The sequence below is a fragment of the Curcuma longa genome, chromosome 2 (assembly GCF_044706935.1).
Source record: "Curcuma longa cultivar G26 ecotype Majalengka, Jawa Barat chromosome 2, ITB_CL_G26_1.1, whole genome shotgun sequence".
NCBI lineage: Eukaryota > Viridiplantae > Streptophyta > Magnoliopsida > Zingiberales > Zingiberaceae > Curcuma > Curcuma longa.
Window position 1 is genome coordinate 6164785 of NC_133862.1, and position 17872 is coordinate 6182656.

Here is a 17872-nt window from a genome sequence, read left to right on the forward strand (position 1 = left end):
TTGAATGTTAATCTTGTCGATATGGGTGTGTTCACCTATAAAATAGAACACCCAAATAAGGTCTTATTGTTTTGGGAAAATGGCCTGCCAAAGGAGAGTTGCCCTATGACTTGCTATTGCTTACAACTACTACAAACTCATCCAATGAGTGAAATGCAAACTGCCATAGAAAAATGGATGAGGTAGGCTTTTCTTGACGACTATCTTCATGGTTGCTTTAATTATTGTCCCCACAGATTAGTGCAGATGGTTTTTGTAGGAGTGTTGCTATCAATAGGTTTGAGGTCGGATCATAATGGGTGCCGAATGCTTTGTTGATTGCCTCACCCTCTGTAAGCATTACTGTTGCTAAAGATGAAATTCCTCGTGACTTATTCTCTTCAGGTAATGGGGGTCATCCTGAGGGGCTGTCAAGATGACAGTTTCACCTTTTACTATCAATATTTGCTTCAACTATTGCCTCCCTTTTCAAAGAAAAGGTGGTAAGAGATAAAATATTTTTCTTAAACAATTAAAATTTAAAATTCACATGCGATGCATGTATGCGATATTTGAACAATTAGTGATGCTAAAGTGTCACACTAAGAGTCACCTCACCTCGCGAACAATTAGTGATGTTAAGGTGTCATGCTAGGCGTTTTAATGTTTTTGATATTTTAATATAAAATGTTTATAAGTAGTTTATTTTTTTTGACTATTTAATAAATTATAATTTTACAATATATTAGTGTTGATTATAGTCAGTTTTTTTTACTGATATTTATATAATTTCCATTTTTTGTGATGTATTCCTATCGATTTTTATTACATTTATTTATAAAAAAAATCAATCCTTATAATAGCATTGGTTTAAAAGAATAATCATTAAATCAATCCTTTCCTTTATTAAAAAAAATAAAACAACAAAATAAAAATAAACAAATATAAGCGTTTATTCATTTGTTTGATTTGTATTTAAATATTGACCAAATAGCTCTTATCGACCTCGTTATATTTATGAATATTCTATTCATTTAAAAAAAGATAAGTCAAACTATCATCCTTAATACAATTTATTTAAATTTTAATATTTTAATTTATCTTTTTCTTTTATTTATCAAAATGATAATAAATCATCATTATGTGAGATCGTTGGAGCGAAAGATTTTATTTTTTATTATAATTTATTAGGAATTCCAATCATTTATTCTTTTACCATAATTTAAGAAGACTAATAATGCATTTAAATAATAATAAACAAAAAAACTAACCACAAGCAAACTGTCATTGCAACATCTGCCAAGAGAATGTTAACAACATTCCAATCTTAATACTATTCAAAGAAATTGTTAGCAATAATAATAACACAAATCATAATCCAAAAAGGATAATACAAGTTCATAATATGATGTAAAAACAATTATTGCCATTCTTATTTTCCCAATCAATCAATAATAACTCAGATAAATAAAAACAAACGTATGATGAAACTATGTAAAACAACAGAAATTTAAAGGCATACCTGAATCCCAAAGAGAAACAAGCTTTAATGAAATTGGTCGCAAAAGATCTATCGATAAATTTGATTGATCTTGGAGAAAAATTTAGAGAGCTATCGAACTAGCATTCTATTTCCCTTCTTGCTGTCTCTCTAGCTCTGACTCTGCTTCTTGGAGCTGTAATCTCAAGGTAGATATTCTCTGCTGAACTTCTTCGATGGTGCCCCGAACTAGAGAAGGCTTATACGGTGCGACGTAGTGTTGAGATAACTTCCGAAGAGCTTGAACTCCGCAAACCTGCAAAACCGGCATCATAATCACTACAGAAGATGAGCTGAACTATAAATGATTCATCATCCACCATGATAAACTACCTCTTGGGGGAGCAGTGGCAATGTGGTGATGTTGAAATCATCATAGAGCATGTAGAACTGGTCGATATACTTTTGTTGCATCTTCATTCGCGCTTTTAGTAATTTGGATTCAACAGCTACACGATTGGATAGGCCATATCAACTAGGATTGAAGTAAGAAATATAAAGCAGATTTTCGAATAATAAACACATAGATAGTGTAGTCGCGCACCTTCTTCATCAAAAAGTACTTGGTTAATGATGATATTATGGGTGTCTATCTCAAACTTTGCTAGTTCTTGCACCAACCTCTCAGTTTCATATAGAGAAAGAAACTCGGGAATGCACACGCAGACAAATGTCGTCAAATCCTGTCGCAACAAGTTCATCAATAAAGGTTTGTGTATAAATTAACCAGTACTAGTGCCAGAAGAGCATGATATCAATATTAAGTCTCGACCGAAAACATAAATATCTAATGGAAACTAGCGAGTTAATTTAATAATATTGAATATGTACACGATATCATGAAGGAATTGATCTTACTGGATCCTTAAATTGTTTGTTTACTTGCTCAATCACATCCTTCATACCTTCCAGCCTCCCTAGCATAGCATCCTCACTGAACTCATCACCAAAGCCAAAAAGACGAGTAGCCTGTCAATATCAATAACAAAGAAACTGATTATAACAAGTGTCTGAAGCCATATATACAAGTAGAATGTCCGAATACGAAAATTCTACCACACATACAGGAAGGGCTCTATCAAGAAATTACAAGAGAAGATGGAACTTAGTGAAGGTTACCTAGGTGTTATAGAGTTCACCAACAAAAAGTTTGAAAATTCAAACACTAGAAAGATCTTTCCTTATCAATCCTATTGGTATCATACACCTATGTAGTGCTACACATAGTGCTGCCATCAAGGCTGAAACTTAACTAGATCTGTTAGCAATATGAAAGTTTGGGTTATGTTAGCCTGTTCCTTTTCGAAAAATAGAACACACACTGAATTTGAATTGACAAAATTTCACCAAGAAAATGAGCAGAGCATGATAGTCAAACAATACTACTGAACTATACAATCAACTCTTGAATGGTGTAAGAATAGTGCAATTACCTGGCTAAACATGCCACCAAACTTATTCTTCAGAGACATAACTTTTTCAAGTCCCTTCTCTAAAGTTGATGGGAATTGCAACAATCGTAAAGTATGACCGGTTGGAGCAGTATCAAATACTATAACTGAGTAATCCATTGTCTGGACTAATCTGCAGTGAGTAAATGAATAATAATCCATGATTATTAGTGGTTTGTGGCAGAACTTGACTCATCATTCAAGAAAACGAGAGCTAGCCTTATATGACAAGCATCAGAATTTACAACAAATTTCCCCACAAAGGTTACAAGTAATAATCACTATAACACTGTAAACATCAAAGTTTATAATCAAAATAATTCAGGAATATAATTTTTCAAACAAAATAAATAAACTTTTACGCATGATAACCTAACTATATGGACTGAGATATAGCTGAATGGCATCATAAGATCCATGTAGAACCCTAAGTGGGTGGACATGCGGATTTGGTAACAAGTGTTAGTTATACTGGACTTACACTTGCCCTGATCAGAGAACAGATGCTATTTAATTAAATATCCAATAAAACACAAAGGGAGGACAAAAAGTGAATCAAAAACCAAATAGGTGAGGAGACATGCTAGTATAACACAATAAGATCACTGCTAAACAAGGGAAAAACTAGGAAAATCACAACTTTGTAACTGCTAGTGATGCTGTTTTAGTTCTAGCATATGCTTTGAACCAAGAGTGAACATAAAGTGGATTCAATAAAACAAAAACAGAAAAAGGTTGCCAAACTAAGCTGTAAACTGTTCAACTTTTTGGTTAGCAACCAATCAAGCTAAGTTTAGCACTGCTTGTTCCAAAAGGATGATACGTTTGGTTAAACAAGTGTAAGTATCATGTGAGAAGTTATGCTTTTGTATTTCTTCATTTATTAAAAGATGGCATTAACAAATTAGCAAAGCAGAGAAGAAAAAAAAATTGAGATAGATGTGTATTCACTAAAATGAATATTCACGATAAACTAGGTAGATGTCTACTAAATATATAATTTAACAAAAGTGGGGAAATGGTTAAGAAGGTATACCTTTAAAGATAACTGATGAATATTATAGTTAAACGAGTAGAATAAATTAAGGCATTTCAGCATTGCTGTATTATTGTCTGTTTCATGCTTAACTTGTGTATTTTTGTTATTAGACCAACATTCCAGCAAGCTTAAGATGTTATTTAATGGCATCGTCTGAAAATTTAATAGTAATGTTACTGTATTCAGATAATATGAACACTGCAAATTTGGTATCAACCAATACTCATCTTGTTTACTTAATCTAAATATAACAGTCTAATATGCAGAGTCAATTGCATCCAAAGATTTGATTTTGTACTTCAAAAAACCCATGTAGTACTGGACTAGCATAGATCAGGGCATTTGAATCCAAAACGTGCATGTAACAAAGCATTTACCATCTATCATCTCCTATCTATTGCCAAATTTTTACAATGTAGCCTGCAACTGACAAAGCTTCATAGTTATATCTAGCAATCCAGACAATACATTCTTCAGCTAAATCATCAAGAGAGCAAAAAGACTCGACTTTTATAATGCGCAGCTACGGTTATCCATCCAACGATCCCAATCCATAAGCATCAGAAATCGAACAAAGAGAAAACTTACTTGAGCATTTCAGCAAAACTCATAGCCTCGTCGACTCCAGGGATCGCATTCGTCAACTCCGAAAGGAATCCTTCCAGGCCATCGTCAGATAAATCGTCGTCCTCCACCTTGGGATCCACTTCCTACGGAAGATAAGAGAGTCAAAATTTCCTCAACAAAAGGATAAATTGATAGAATTAATCACATGTGTGTAGATCGGATCGGGGGGGGCCGCAAAACTGATAATAATACCATGGCGTAGAGGTTGGAGAAGCCGTTGACGAGGGTGGGGACTTTGGTGAAGCGCTGCTGGAAGGCGTCGCTGAGGTTATGCGCGGGGTCGGTGGAGATGATGAGGACGGACTGGCGGACCTGCGCGAGGAGGATGGAGAGGACGGAGCTGGAAGTGGTTTTGCCGACGCCGCCCTTCCCGCCGACGAAAACCCACTTGAGCGTCTCCTGCTCCATGATGTTGCGCACCGACCCCTCCAGCACTTCCATCGCCATTGCCGACAACGCCTCTTCCCCTTCCTCCTCCTTCCTTTATCACCCGCTTGCTCTGGATGGATTCAGAAGGAGAAAATTTCATTTCACCTCAACAAGTTTTAATAAATACACTTTATTCTTTTAATATTTATTATTTCGTCCCTAACTTTTTTATATTGGTACTTATGTTAACGGGCCACATCGCGTCGGCCCAATAAGCTCTACTAGGCCTTATTGGGCCGTCTTTTGTCATATTAGCCCCTTTCATTCTTCACTGAAACCCTAGAAACCCCAAATTCCTCGTCTTCTTCCTCCCCTCCGACGCCAAATCCGATGCCGGCCTTCCTCCACCTGAGGAGGCGATTTGATCTCCTACGCCACCCTTTCTCCTCCGTCGCCGGCCGGAGCTTCTCGCAGTCGACGTCCATCCCCAAGAAGCTGCAGCGCGTCCGCGACCACGGCTTCGACAACGTGATGGAGGTCGAGAAGAAGGTGCGCCGCGCCCTCAGCCTCCAGTCCATGCTGCTCACCCAGCCGTCCGCCTCCCTCCCCTTCGCCCGCCTCAACGCCCTCGCCCGCCGCTACCTCAACTTCGACCTCGACGAGGTCGGTCACTTCCTCGTCAAACACCCCTCCGTCTTCCACGTCTTCGACCACCCCGTGCAGCGCCTCCTCTGGGTCCGCCTCACGCCCCGAGCCGAGGCCCGCCTCCGCCAAGAGTCCGCCGCACTGCTCTCCATGCTCCCCGACGCCGTCCGCCGCCTCCGCAAGCTCCTCCTCCTCGCCACACCCTCCCTCCGCATCCGCCTCGAACACATCCGCCTCGCCCGCCACGACCTCGGCCTCCCGGACGATTTCGAGCAGTCCGTCATCCTCGCCCACCCTTCCTTCTTCCGCCTCGTCGTCTCCTCCGACTGCCCCGACGATCCTCGCGCCAAGTACGTCGAGTTCGTCGACACCTCCGCCGATGCCGCCGACGACGACGACGCAGCCGATCTCCGAGTCTGCGCCATCGAGCGCGCGCGTGAGCGCGAGTACCGCGAGCGTGGCACAGACGCCGAGGATTCCCGCTTCGCCTTCCTCATCAATTTCCCTCCGGGCTTCAAGATCGGCAAGTACTACCGGATCGCAGTGTGGAAATGGCAGCGACTACCTTACTGGTCGCCTTACGAGGATGTCTCCGGCTACGACCTCCGGTCACTGGAGGCAAAACGGCGGATGGAGAAACGCATGGTGGCGACGATACACGAGCTGCTATCCTTGACGGTGGAGAAGAGACTGACGATGGAGCGGATCGCACAGTTCCGGCAGGCGATCGGCCTTCCGAACAAGATGAAGGAATTCCTGCTGCAGCACCAGGGCATCTTCTACATTTCGACGAGGGGCAACCAGGGCAAGCTCCACACCGTCTTCCTGAGGGAGGCATATCGAAAGGGGGAGCTCCTGAAACCAAACGATCTGTATCTAGCAAGGAGAAAGCTCGGTGAAATGCTGCTCCAGAGTTCTAAAAATGCAAACTTGGACAGAATGATGACTACTCTCGGCCGGGGAAGAGATGTTATTGGTAGCAGAGCTGCTGGTGATCGGAGAACTGAAGCTGAGGACAGTGGCTGTGATTCTGGTGTCGAATCTCAGATCGTTGACTGACAAAGTGGAGCTTGAAGATCAAGTTCATGTAAGTTTGTTCGAACTCCATGCCATTAATTTCGTTCTTGATGAAGAAGATCGCCATTAATTCTTAGCGTCGTTTTAGGAAGAATCCATTGCCAGTCGTCGTACCAGGAAGAGCGAGGGGTGGGGCGGTAGGCAGGTGGTATGGGTGGCTCCCGCGAAGTCCAGGTCTCCGGCCACAAGGTCATCATCCACGAGGGCGACGGCACCGTCGACCCCCGCACGGGCCGCGCCCTCACCGGCTCGTGGCTCTGGGACTCCGCCGTCTACCTCGCGGAGTGGATGGCCGCCTGCGGCGGAGCCCAGCTCGCCGGCGCCACCGTCCTGGAGCTCGGCGCCGGGACGGGCCTCCCGGGGCTGCTGGCCGCCTCCATGGGCGCGGCGCGCGTGGTGCTAACCGACGTCGGGCAGCTTCTCGGGGGCCTCCGGGCCAGCGTCGCCGCCAACGGGCAGGGGGCGCAGGTGGAGGTGCGGGAGCTGCGGTGGGGAGAAGCGGCGGAGGCCGCGGACGTGGTGCTGATGTCGGACGTGTTCTTCGACGCGGAGGAGATGGAGAGGCTGGGGACGACGATGAGGGCGGCTTGGGGGGCGGGAACGACGGGCTGGGCGGCGACCGAGGTGAGGCCGGGGGTGGCTGACTGCCTGGCGGCGCTGAAGCGGGAGGGGTTTGAGGCGACGGTGGTGGAGGAGAGCGTTCGTCCGTTGATGCGGACGGCGGCCTCGCCGGCGCCAGAGGAAGCAGAGATCTCGGTGTTCGCTCTCTACCGCATCAGCCGTCGCTCGCCGTAATCTTCAAAGAAATCATCTACTACAATGCTATTTTCTTCTTGTCCATCAATGGAAGGTTTCCATCAAGAACTCCCTCAAATCTATCAAATAAACCATCTTCTAAACTTTGATCCTTATCATCATGGATTATTTCTGAAAACAAAGCAGAGAAATTTCTCCGATGCTGGAAGAAATCAGGACAGCAAGAACACTAAGATGGGAAATCTTATCTAGAAGAGTTGGAGAACGAAACCCAGAGGCAGGCGTCAGATGAGCTTGAAGGGAAGCGGCCATGGCGTGGACCTGGGGACCTCGACCTTGTCCTTGATCCGCTGGATCATCGTCTTCCTCTTCCCCCGCGCGTTGCCGTACGAACCCTTGAACCGCTTCCCTCGCTCCGTCTTCTTGTCCCCTCGACCGCACGGCACCACCAACCCAGTCGCCGACGCCGACGCCGACGAGGAGGCGGACGTCAAGGACCCCAAGGCGCGCACCGCCGGCTGCTGCGCCCCCAACCGCCGCATCGCGGCCTTCGCCAACCAAAGCATCGCCATTCAGGAAATCACCGGTTCCGGCGGCGGTCGCGAAACCCTAAGTTGCCGTTTTGTGGGCGAAGGAGACGACGGGCTCAGCTTAGGACCGGCCTAAGCCAATACGGTCCAGGTTTCTGGGCCGAAGCCGGCTTTGCATTTCGACCCACCAAAGTTTACAGATTTGCAATTTGAATAGTTTCGTCATTAACAAAACTTCGGGCATCTATTTGCAAAAACGACTCCCCTCACCGACACTCACTAAGAGTCATTTTCCCATCCCTAAATTTTCTTCCTTATAAAATTGATTCATCCCTTTCAACTTGCCTAAAAGTTTAAGAGGGTGGTCGAGCTCATAAATTATTGTTAATGTTATTAATTTAATCCATAAGCTACTAAATTAGCATCTTGTTTTTGTTAAACTCGGTCGTTGTTTGATCGCGGTATGATTTTACTCTTTGAACCTAGTCGATCTTTCTATACAACGATGAGACATTTTGAATGTCACGCGAATAAGACAATCAACTAAAGCTCCAATTTTAGAAAGAGACTTTGTATGCATCTACGATCCCGAACATGTTTCACATATCAATTTGCTCTTGTGTTGAGTGGATTTTGAATTAACTAGCATTGGACGGTGAGCGTCTCACTAATCAAACCGAATTGAATCGAATTGAAGATCTAGAGTTTCCAATCCTCTGTTTTTTCTTTACTTTTGCTGTTCATAGTCGTTCACAAGTCAATGATGATGCAACTACTGAGAATGTTGGAATGAGTCAGAGTTCAGAAACAAAAACAAAAAAGTTTCCATTTTTATTCATGTGATACAGAAAATGAAGCATGAAAAGAATTTATAGAACAGTTCATGGAGCCAAGCACCAAATGAATTCCAATTGACAAACCCTACAAATCGAGACAAACTTTATTCTGCAATCTTATTTCGATGCCTATACACACCAGCAAAAATCATCAACAAACCTGTAAAAAAATTGGAAAAATTACAGTAGTAGCTCTGTTCTTGTTTCTTCAGTCTCTGTGCTGCTGCAGAAGCTTGCTGTAAATGTCAAAGGACTGCTGCTGCTGGCCATGGTGCCAAGGATGATCGACAAGGTCGCTGAAGGTGGGCTTGGTTTCGAGCTTGATGTCGGAATGCAGGGGTGGACTGCCGGGGAAGGAGGTCTCGAGGCACTCGAACCAGTACTTGAATTCCTCGGCCTCGAGCGGCGGCGGAGGCGGCGGCGGTTGAGGCCAGGGGAGGAAAAGTCCATTCTCGAAGAAGGAGCTGCTGCTCTGGTCGCTGCTGTTACTGGAGTGAACTGCGTCGGCACTGTGCTGAATTCCGGCGGAAAGCTGCTGATCGGCCGGCGACGCGAGGGATTCGCGATTGACTTGGTTGAGCCAGAGAGAATTGCAGCAAAATGGCGGCGGCGGTGGCTGCTGCTGCCAATTCATTTGGTCGGCGATGAATTGGTCCGAGAAAGTGGCTTCTAAAGGCGACGAAGAAGTCTCCGAGGCCGGTCTGAGCTCGGCGGCGAGCTCGCCCTGCGCGAGCGGGCGGTGGGTGGCGGGGTCGATGCCCCGCTGCCTCAGCTTCTTCTTGACGCAGGAGTTCCAGAAGTTCTTGATCTCGTTGTCCGTCCTCCCCGGCAGCCGCGAGGCGATCTGCGACCACCTGCAATTAACCCACACGTTCCCCGATGAGTCACGAATTCCACCGGCAATGCCCTTCCGGCGAGGCGAATTCTCATCGAAACTAACCTGTTGCCCAGCGCGGCGTGCAGCTCGACGATGAGCGCCTCCTCCTGGTCCGAGAAGCAGCCGCGCTTGAGGTCGGGCCTCAGGTAGTTGATCCACCGGAGCCGGCAACTCTTCCCGCACCGCTGGAGGCCTGAAAGTCAGTCGGAAGCTTTGAGAGAAACTCTCGCAGGAGACGGCATTGGAGCTCGAACAGTTACCTGCTTGTTTGGGGATGGAGCTCCAGCAGCCATGGCCGTACTTGGCGATGTGGCCGACGAGCTTTTCGTCCTCCTCCGGCGACCAGAGGCCCTTGCGCAGCTTCTGCTTGTGGGAGGAGGAGTGCCTGGCCATTTGCAGTGGCGAATTGGAGGAGAAGAAAGGGGAGGAAGGGACGTTGAAATAGGAGGAGGAGGAGGAGGAGGAGGGGGAGGAGCGGGGGCGAGTCTCAATCCAAGTGGTTGGGATTGAGAGAAAATGGTGGCTTTACTTTACCTTTTATACGATAAGAAATATAAATATTATTTATTAAAATTAAAAACAAATTACACTCGAATAACATGATATTATTATTATTATTATTCTAAATCTATTTTTATAAATTAATATTTTTATCCATAAATATAAATTTATTATAAGTCTTTCACATGTACAGCAAGAGAGTACTCTAATATTCATGTCTTATTTAGATATAGCCCTCAAGGCATAATTAAAGATTATGATATAAATTTACGAAATAGGTAAGAATTAAATTTCGATAAAACAGATTTAAATTGCATAATTAAATTGATTATGACGGACAAATTTATTGAAATAGGTAAAATCGAATCTCATAAAGTCAAGGCAATGTCCTCCCAACTGCAATAAATGTTGTTACGATGTCCACATTGCAAGTGAAAAACAAATGAGCATGAATTTGTCAATCCAACATGAGTGGATCTTAAAATTATCATATTAGAGTTAGGAGTTTTGAGTTGAATTGAATTCGAGTTGAATCCGGATTATTCGGGTTGATTCGGATTGATCCAAATTTAAGGTCTAGGGATTTTTTAGGGTTAAATTAAATTTTATTTTAAAAATTTGATATATTTATAATAGAATGTCAATATGATAATAATGATGAAGTATTTTTTCCAGATTTTTTAGGTTGGTCGGGTTATATGAGTTCAGGTTCGGGTTTAGAGTTTTCGAGTTGAGTTTGGATTTGGGTCGGAGTCGAGTTGGAATTTTTTTTATAATATTTTTACTTCATTCCGATCTGATCCACCCGAATTAACACCCGTAGCCGTATACAGGGACTGAGCTAGAAATTACATATTAAGAGGGCCGAAAGATATGTGTTTACGTTGAGAGAAGGGGACGGAAGATATGTGTTTACGTTAAAGGGAAAGAGTGACGATACAGTCGCTCCCATTCGCTCTCCACATTTCTATACTCCTACCTCTCTTACAATAAAAAATTAAGAAGGGGATGGTCATTACCATCGCTCCCTCCTTTGGCTTCGCCCCTCCTGACCATACATAAGTTTTAATGACTATATTATTTTTTAAGTAGCGGATTTAATTTTTTTTTTATCAAAAGTCACTCTTCCACACCCAAAATATAAAGAAATATTTTAAAAGTGCTTTACGATTTTAAGTTGTCTTATTCTTTTTTTCACATAGTCTTATATAAATAGTCGAGTTGATATTGAGATGGTAGATTTATACTATTGGATAAGAGTGAAATCATCCGTCTTGGAATGTTGTCCTTGACTTTATCTGTATCTGATTTATCTGTCTGTATTTTATTATAAGGTCGATAATATTATAGACCGTTTTAGATATACGTACAAAACTACTTCATTACTTCACATGTAGTCTTGTATAAATTAATACGAAGATATTTTATCCTTTGGCATCACCTTCATATTCAATATTCATCACATAAATAAAATAATCATGTATTCTATTAAAATCCCATACACAATTCGAGTAAACGAAGACCATAATTTTCTTTATTTATCTTCACATGTGGCTTTTTGGGCTCTTCCTCCTCCATTTTGTTTTTTCTTATATTTGAAAAATATTTAATAAATAAATAAATAAATATTATAATTTATAATTCAGAAGCCAAACTAGATTTTAAAATTAAATTTTATAACCAAACTCGAATCCAAATATTTAAACCTGACTTAAACCCTCAGTGACAACTATTAATTGGTTAATATTTGATTAAATCATAATCTAAAATTAATTTGTGGTTAATTACCATCGTCGGCACATAATCTTTTAATTATTCCATAATTAATTGATAGCTTTCACGTGGTTTCAATAATGCCATGTACAATTAATTAATTAAATCCTAATGATTGATAAGAAGCTAAATTAAATTAACAACGAATAATGCGCATCTTGTATTATTTAATTATCATGCCCTCCATTATTTATAATTAATCAATTGATTAATGTAATAATTACCATAAAATCAAATTAAAATTCATATAAATAGATAAAGAAGGGGCGAAATGTCATATTTATACATTAATTCATGATGGGGGAAATGTATGATTATCGTAAGAGTTTAGAGTTCAAAGTTTACGTTATCTTCGAAATGGGAAATAAGAATAGAACCGTGCATTCTTCCTTAGTTACGTTGCTATAGTATTGACTTTGACTTCGATCTTCTAGCCTCGTGCTAACATAGTTCTTCGATAGAAATTGCTATGACTTTAAGCTCGATAGTGTCTATATCACGATTAAATTTGAATTTTGAGCTAATTGTGAAGTATATTCGTAAAAAATTCCAATTATTATATTTGAATTGCTTGTGAAATGATAATATCGGGTTTAAGGGATTGTTAATATGTTGTGATTTGTGAAATTTTGCATATATATATATATATATATATATAATTAAAAAGAAATTGAGAAAAGGACCTTTTAACAACATTATTTTCTTATCTATGTAATAATTGAAAGTAATCACCGACGATAAGTGATCATTTAAACTTGCACCATTCCTTTTCACTCCAAATAAAATAATAATAATAATAATATCTTTTGCCATATTCCACATCAAAGTGATCGAAATCCTATAAATTATATTTTAAGGACAAAAAATAATTTACTTATTTGTTATTTTTAAAAAACTAATAGACAAAAATATGAGGGGTGATATGAAAATGCCCCCGCTCCGGAAATTCTGTACGTGCGTTTTATACTACCTGACGGGACCCCCCGGGACCCACAGAGGGAGATGACGAGGGAATTAGGTAGGTGGGGGCGGGTGCGCGAGGGTAGCGTCCAGTCGTCGACAGCTGGATGGTGGGGTCCACTCCACGAACATGGCGGGCGATTAGCGTTGCGGTGGGCCCGCCGTCAGTTCGTCCTCCGGCGCCGCGCCACGTGTAAATGGGAATCCAGGCTGGCGGCCAACCCCTCATATCACGACTTGGAACGCGACTCTTAGATATTCAAATTCCTCCTTCAAATTCCGAAAATCTCTAACCGGCCCTTCCCAGGCCATGGCAACTTCTATATAAATACCAAAACTTTCCCCACCTCACAATTTTAACCACCGTAACAAATGATTATTTTTTAAAATTTAGAGGGACAAATGAAAAAGGCCAATGAAGTCTCATAATTTCTTTAAAATTTTATTTTATGGCGACTTGCAAGTGTCAAGAAAGCACCTATTAATATAAAAATAATGCATGTCCTTACTTTTCTTTATTGCCAAAGATCTCGAGAAGATTTGTTTAAACTCGTCGTATATAATGTATCTTGGATGAGATTTGAATCTTCATTGTTTAACGTATCGCCTTCCATTTCCAATAATTTTAATATTACTTTAAACCACAACCTTAAAATGATAATATCTTGAATGTTATTTGCATGAAACACACACTTGTGACTTGTCGCTTTGCAAGATGGAATATATATCTTCTAAAGGCAAACATAGACATTAAACATGCACAAATGTAGAGAGAAATATCATAATCATCAAAGAATACTTTTCCTTTTTCAAAATAAATAAATACAAATATTAAATCTCACAATAGCTCATATCACTTTCAAAGATTGAAATATTGTATGATTCGGGTCATGATCTTTGAGGAACTTTTGGATGGACTTTCCTTTCGTGATGATGATCGCAATTAATTTAATTGTGTGTGTGTTTCAATTGAGTGAGCTAGAGGAATATATAAGAAATAAAGTTGCTTAATCAACTTTTGATGCATGATAGCACTGTTGTCTAATATTCATGACTCTTAATTAATGTTCATGTGTGTGCAAAAAGGAAAAGGTGAAGTGAATTTTAATCATACCAAATTAATAATTAATACAAAGTTAATTAATAGGGCAAGCTTTGGATTGAGAAAGAAGCAAGAAGAGTTTAGAGATAGTTTTTTTTTAAATGGCAATTTTCTCATGTTTTTTTTTTGTTTCCCTTTTTTGTTTTTTGGCCTTTAGTTTGGATCAATGCATGCAATGATCAATTCAATGGTGACTTTTGGTGCCTTAATTATGAATAATTCAAAACATTTCTCTTTCATTCATATGAATGGAACCTTTTTTTTGTGTGTGTGTGTTGTTGTTGTTAATTGATTAATTAATTAGTGCATGTGATTAATTATGAAAATAATTGGATGTAATTTTATTAGAGAAAATTAAGGCCCAATTAAAGCCCAAAACTAGCAAATGTTTCAAGGGATTTAAGTTTATGGATCAAGCCCATCAAATTAATGTTATGGGCTGCAAAATTAATAAATGGTTGTGTTTATTTACAAAATTCCCACTCTACGTAAAATATACCGCTAGAACACTATACGTGAGTTATTTCTTAGTACTTCTAAGCCGTTGATTGACGTTAATTATATTTTTACGGTCGTGATTGACAGGTTCATTTTAGTGTATCTGAATCTGGCGGAGTAGCAAACCGTGTACCAACGTATATAATTGCTCTTCTTCGCCTTCGGACGAAACCCTAGCCATTACCGAAGCGGCGGCGGCGACGGGTGCACCCTCCGACGGGAAGATGCAGATATTCGTGAAGACCCTCACGGGGAAGACGATCACTCTCGAGGTGGAGTCGTCGGACACCATCGACAACGTTAAGGCAAAGATCCAGGACAAGGAAGGGATTCCTCCGGACCAGCAACGGCTTATCTTCGCCGGGAAGCAGCTCGAGGACGGCCGCACTCTCGCTGACTACAACATCCAGAAGGAGTCCACCCTTCACCTCGTCCTCCGGCTACGTGGCGGCGCCAAGAAGCGCAAGAAGAAGACCTACACCAAGCCCAAGAAGATTAAGCACAAGAAGAAGAAAGTGAAGCTCGCCGTGCTGCAGTTCTACAAGGTCGACGACTCCACCGGAAAGGTCACCAGGCTCCGCAAGGAGTGCCCCAACGCCGAGTGCGGCGCCGGCACCTTCATGGCCAACCACTTTGACCGCCACTACTGCGGCAAGTGCGGCCTCACCTACGTTTACCAGAAGGCGCAAGGTGAGTAAGCAGTAACGGTTCCGCTACTCGCTAGAAATTCGAAGTATCAAGCGGAAAAATTGATCTTTTTTACTCCTTCCTGCTCTTATGTTTAGTTGATTTTCTACAGACCAATAACCAGGACAACCTTGTTTTCATGCATCATTATGTTCTTTGTGAATTCAATGTTGGATGATTAATTGGTAACTTTGCTTCTCAAAGTTTGCATGTTTAGCCAGTTCATCTGATTGATACTACAAGTTTGTGTCTGTTGTTGTGATTTTGATGATTCAAATCATTGTTTCTGCTAAAGTTGATTGCTTTGATCGATTTGCCATTATTTAGTTAGAGCAGGTGTGGCTGATGTGTCTTTGTTCATAGACTCAACCATTTTTGCCTATTATTTGCTCTATGTTTAATGTTTTAACTGAATTTACATTTGTTCCACTTAGAAAAACAGAATTTTACATGTGTTTTTGGCATCTCTAGAATATGGCAACTCTGTTTGTATTTTGTTCTGAAAGTAAATTAAATTGTGATATAGAAAAGAATTGGTCAGGTGTGAAATGAGAACAGTGATGTTGCTTCTGTCAGTCTATTGAACTTATCATAAACCTAAAATGCAAGTTGCAGTCTCTGTTATTTCTTTAGAGTTTGGCTTATCAAGTTTTAGGTAATTTGTGTATAAGGTCAGGAGTAGGTCAATCAAAGTGACTCTTTGAGCAAATCTTGTAGGGAAAGTGTGTTGATCAATATGATTGCGTTGTGAGACCGATCGAGTCGGGCAGATTCGATCACGGGTGATCGCATCTGATAAGCCAAAGAGGTCAATCAATCTGACCGATTCAAACTAGAAAGGAGTCTTCTTTTTATAGGATAATTGCCCTTAAGTTTTTTAACAATTAGAAGTTATTCCAAGCATGCCAACTTTTATTTGTTTGAAAATGTTTATGGAGTAAATTATGATTAGAACTGTTCAATCCTAAATTGTTTCATAAGAATGAATTGCAAAATTGAATTGTATAGGTTTAGTTGAATAGGCCTCAAATTAGATATTAAATATGTGATTTAATTTTAGATGTGAAATCTAGCTCAACTACTTAGTCGTTGAAAACGGTTGTTTGTTTAAATTGTTACTTTGGTGGATGTGAATTATTGTAAGTTTGCCGTGGAAGTTTTAACATGGTCTAATTCCCATAACTTGTTTTTTCACTATAACAGCCAAAGTTCTAAAACTGTTCAAATCACAAGGTGTATATTTATTCAATTGTCTTTGAGTATTGTTTTAGTATTATTATTTTTTATCTAAATTTTGAGTTAGTTTGATGTGTTATAGTAGTTATAGTTTCCTTAATTGTTATAAGGACATCTCCAATGTAGGGTATTTGAAGAAATATCCTCAAATGTCAAATATGGAGGGGATATTTGTGAAAGTATTAGAAGTCACTTTTGCTGGGTGATTTCTAATTATTATATTATAAAAATAAAAATAAATAAAAATGAGATAATAGGTTAGGGTCCATTGTATGTTAGGGTCTATATTTGTATTTGTTGTAGATTTTTATTATTATTTATTTTTTTTAAAATCAATCAATCAATGGTTTAACTATTGAATTAGGGTTCAATCATCAAATTTATTGAATATATTTGAAGAAATTTTGAGTTACATGATATTTAGTATATCTTCAATTACATCATAATTTGATTGAACACATTTGGGAATCAAGTAAAAATTAATTTATCATCTATAAAATATTTAGTTATTTTAATTTTGAATTTATGAAATATTTGTATATATATAGTGTACTATTTTTTTAAAATTTTATACATTTTATATTGTATTGTTTCTAATTAAATAAAATAATATTATTAAATTAATTTTATTTAATATTAAATTAAAAAATTAGAAATTATAAGTAATTTTATTTAAATATAAATTAATAAAATGATAGTGGGATTTATAAATATTTAGTTGATGAGATATTTAATTATGATATTTGAAAATGAGATATTTGATAAGTGAGACTTATAAATATTTAGTTTGTGTATATTTTATTGTAAAAGTTGAGATATTTGAGGAAGAGATAATTGATGAGGTTAATGTGATGATAATAAATATTTGAAAGAAATATTTAGTATCATTATGGATGCCTTAATTATTATATTAGTAGCCATTATAATAATAGTGGTTAAAATATGAATTTTGATTATTTTATTTATGTTAGAGTAGTTAATATTTCATAATTATTATATTTTTAATGATTTTAAAAAATATTGTTTTGATTTTTGTCTAATAATGAATATAGCAGGTTATTTTGACCATTCCAAGAGGCTTTTTTAGAAAAGTAAATTATGAGTTGTGGAATGATTTTTTTTCTGATTTTTCATAGAGATAAAACTATAACATTTCGTATCCTTTTTTTTAAATGAACGTATTAACATATTGCAATAATATTAATATTAATAAAAAATCGCATGTTGTTAGTTTGACGGTTATATTCCATTGCATAATTTATATATTTAACATTAATAATTAATTTTTAGGAAAATTGATGGGTAAAAATTGTCCTTTGCTTTTAAAAAGTATTTCTTTTATTCAAACTATTCTTATTTTCAGTATTTTTGTAACAGGCGGCTAGATCG

General features: G+C 39.4%; 6 protein-coding genes across 6 annotated transcripts; 3 read left to right on the forward strand and 3 right to left on the reverse strand.

Annotated features, from left to right (window-relative positions):
* Positions 1-1385: 1385 nt before the first annotated feature.
* Positions 1386-5373, reverse strand: LOC141821334 (ATPase GET3A-like). The gene is made up of 7 exons (XM_074708748.1): positions 4829-5373; positions 4598-4719; positions 2953-3103; positions 2378-2488; positions 2064-2202; positions 1853-1968; positions 1386-1775 (listed from the first exon to the last, which is right to left on the reverse strand). The coding sequence occupies exons 1-7, from the start codon at positions 5081-5083 to the stop codon at positions 1608-1610; spliced, it is 1062 nt and encodes a 353-aa protein (XP_074564849.1). The 5' UTR covers positions 5084-5373; the 3' UTR covers positions 1386-1607.
* Positions 5363-6873, forward strand: LOC141821333 (protein ROOT PRIMORDIUM DEFECTIVE 1). Its single transcript, XM_074708747.1, has 2 exons — positions 5363-6737; positions 6816-6873. Exon 1 carries the CDS (start codon positions 5396-5398, stop codon positions 6707-6709), a length of 1314 nt encoding a protein of 437 aa, XP_074564848.1. The 5' UTR covers positions 5363-5395; the 3' UTR covers positions 6710-6737; positions 6816-6873.
* Positions 6874-6877: 4 nt separating this feature from the next.
* Positions 6878-7609, forward strand: LOC141821335 (uncharacterized). Its single transcript, XM_074708749.1, has one exon. It carries the CDS (start codon positions 6878-6880, stop codon positions 7520-7522), a length of 645 nt encoding a protein of 214 aa, XP_074564850.1. The 3' UTR covers positions 7523-7609.
* LOC141821336 (small ribosomal subunit protein bTHXm-like) lies at positions 7442-8133 on the reverse strand. Its single transcript, XM_074708752.1, has one exon. It carries the CDS (start codon positions 8053-8055, stop codon positions 7768-7770), a length of 288 nt encoding a protein of 95 aa, XP_074564853.1. The 5' UTR covers positions 8056-8133; the 3' UTR covers positions 7442-7767.
* Positions 8134-8951: 818 nt separating this feature from the next.
* LOC141822386 (transcription factor MYB86-like) lies at positions 8952-10119 on the reverse strand. Its single transcript, XM_074709834.1, has 3 exons — positions 9987-10119; positions 9790-9919; positions 8952-9703 (listed from the first exon to the last, which is right to left on the reverse strand). Exons 1-3 carry the CDS (start codon positions 10117-10119, stop codon positions 9058-9060), a joined length of 909 nt encoding a protein of 302 aa, XP_074565935.1. The 3' UTR covers positions 8952-9057.
* A 4624-nt stretch (positions 10120-14743) lies between these two features.
* On the forward strand, positions 14744-15463 carry LOC141821051 (ubiquitin-ribosomal protein eS31 fusion protein-like). The gene has a single exon (XM_074708412.1). It carries the CDS (start codon positions 14785-14787, stop codon positions 15256-15258), a length of 474 nt encoding a protein of 157 aa, XP_074564513.1. The 5' UTR covers positions 14744-14784; the 3' UTR covers positions 15259-15463.
* The last annotated feature ends 2409 nt before the right edge of the window (positions 15464-17872 follow it).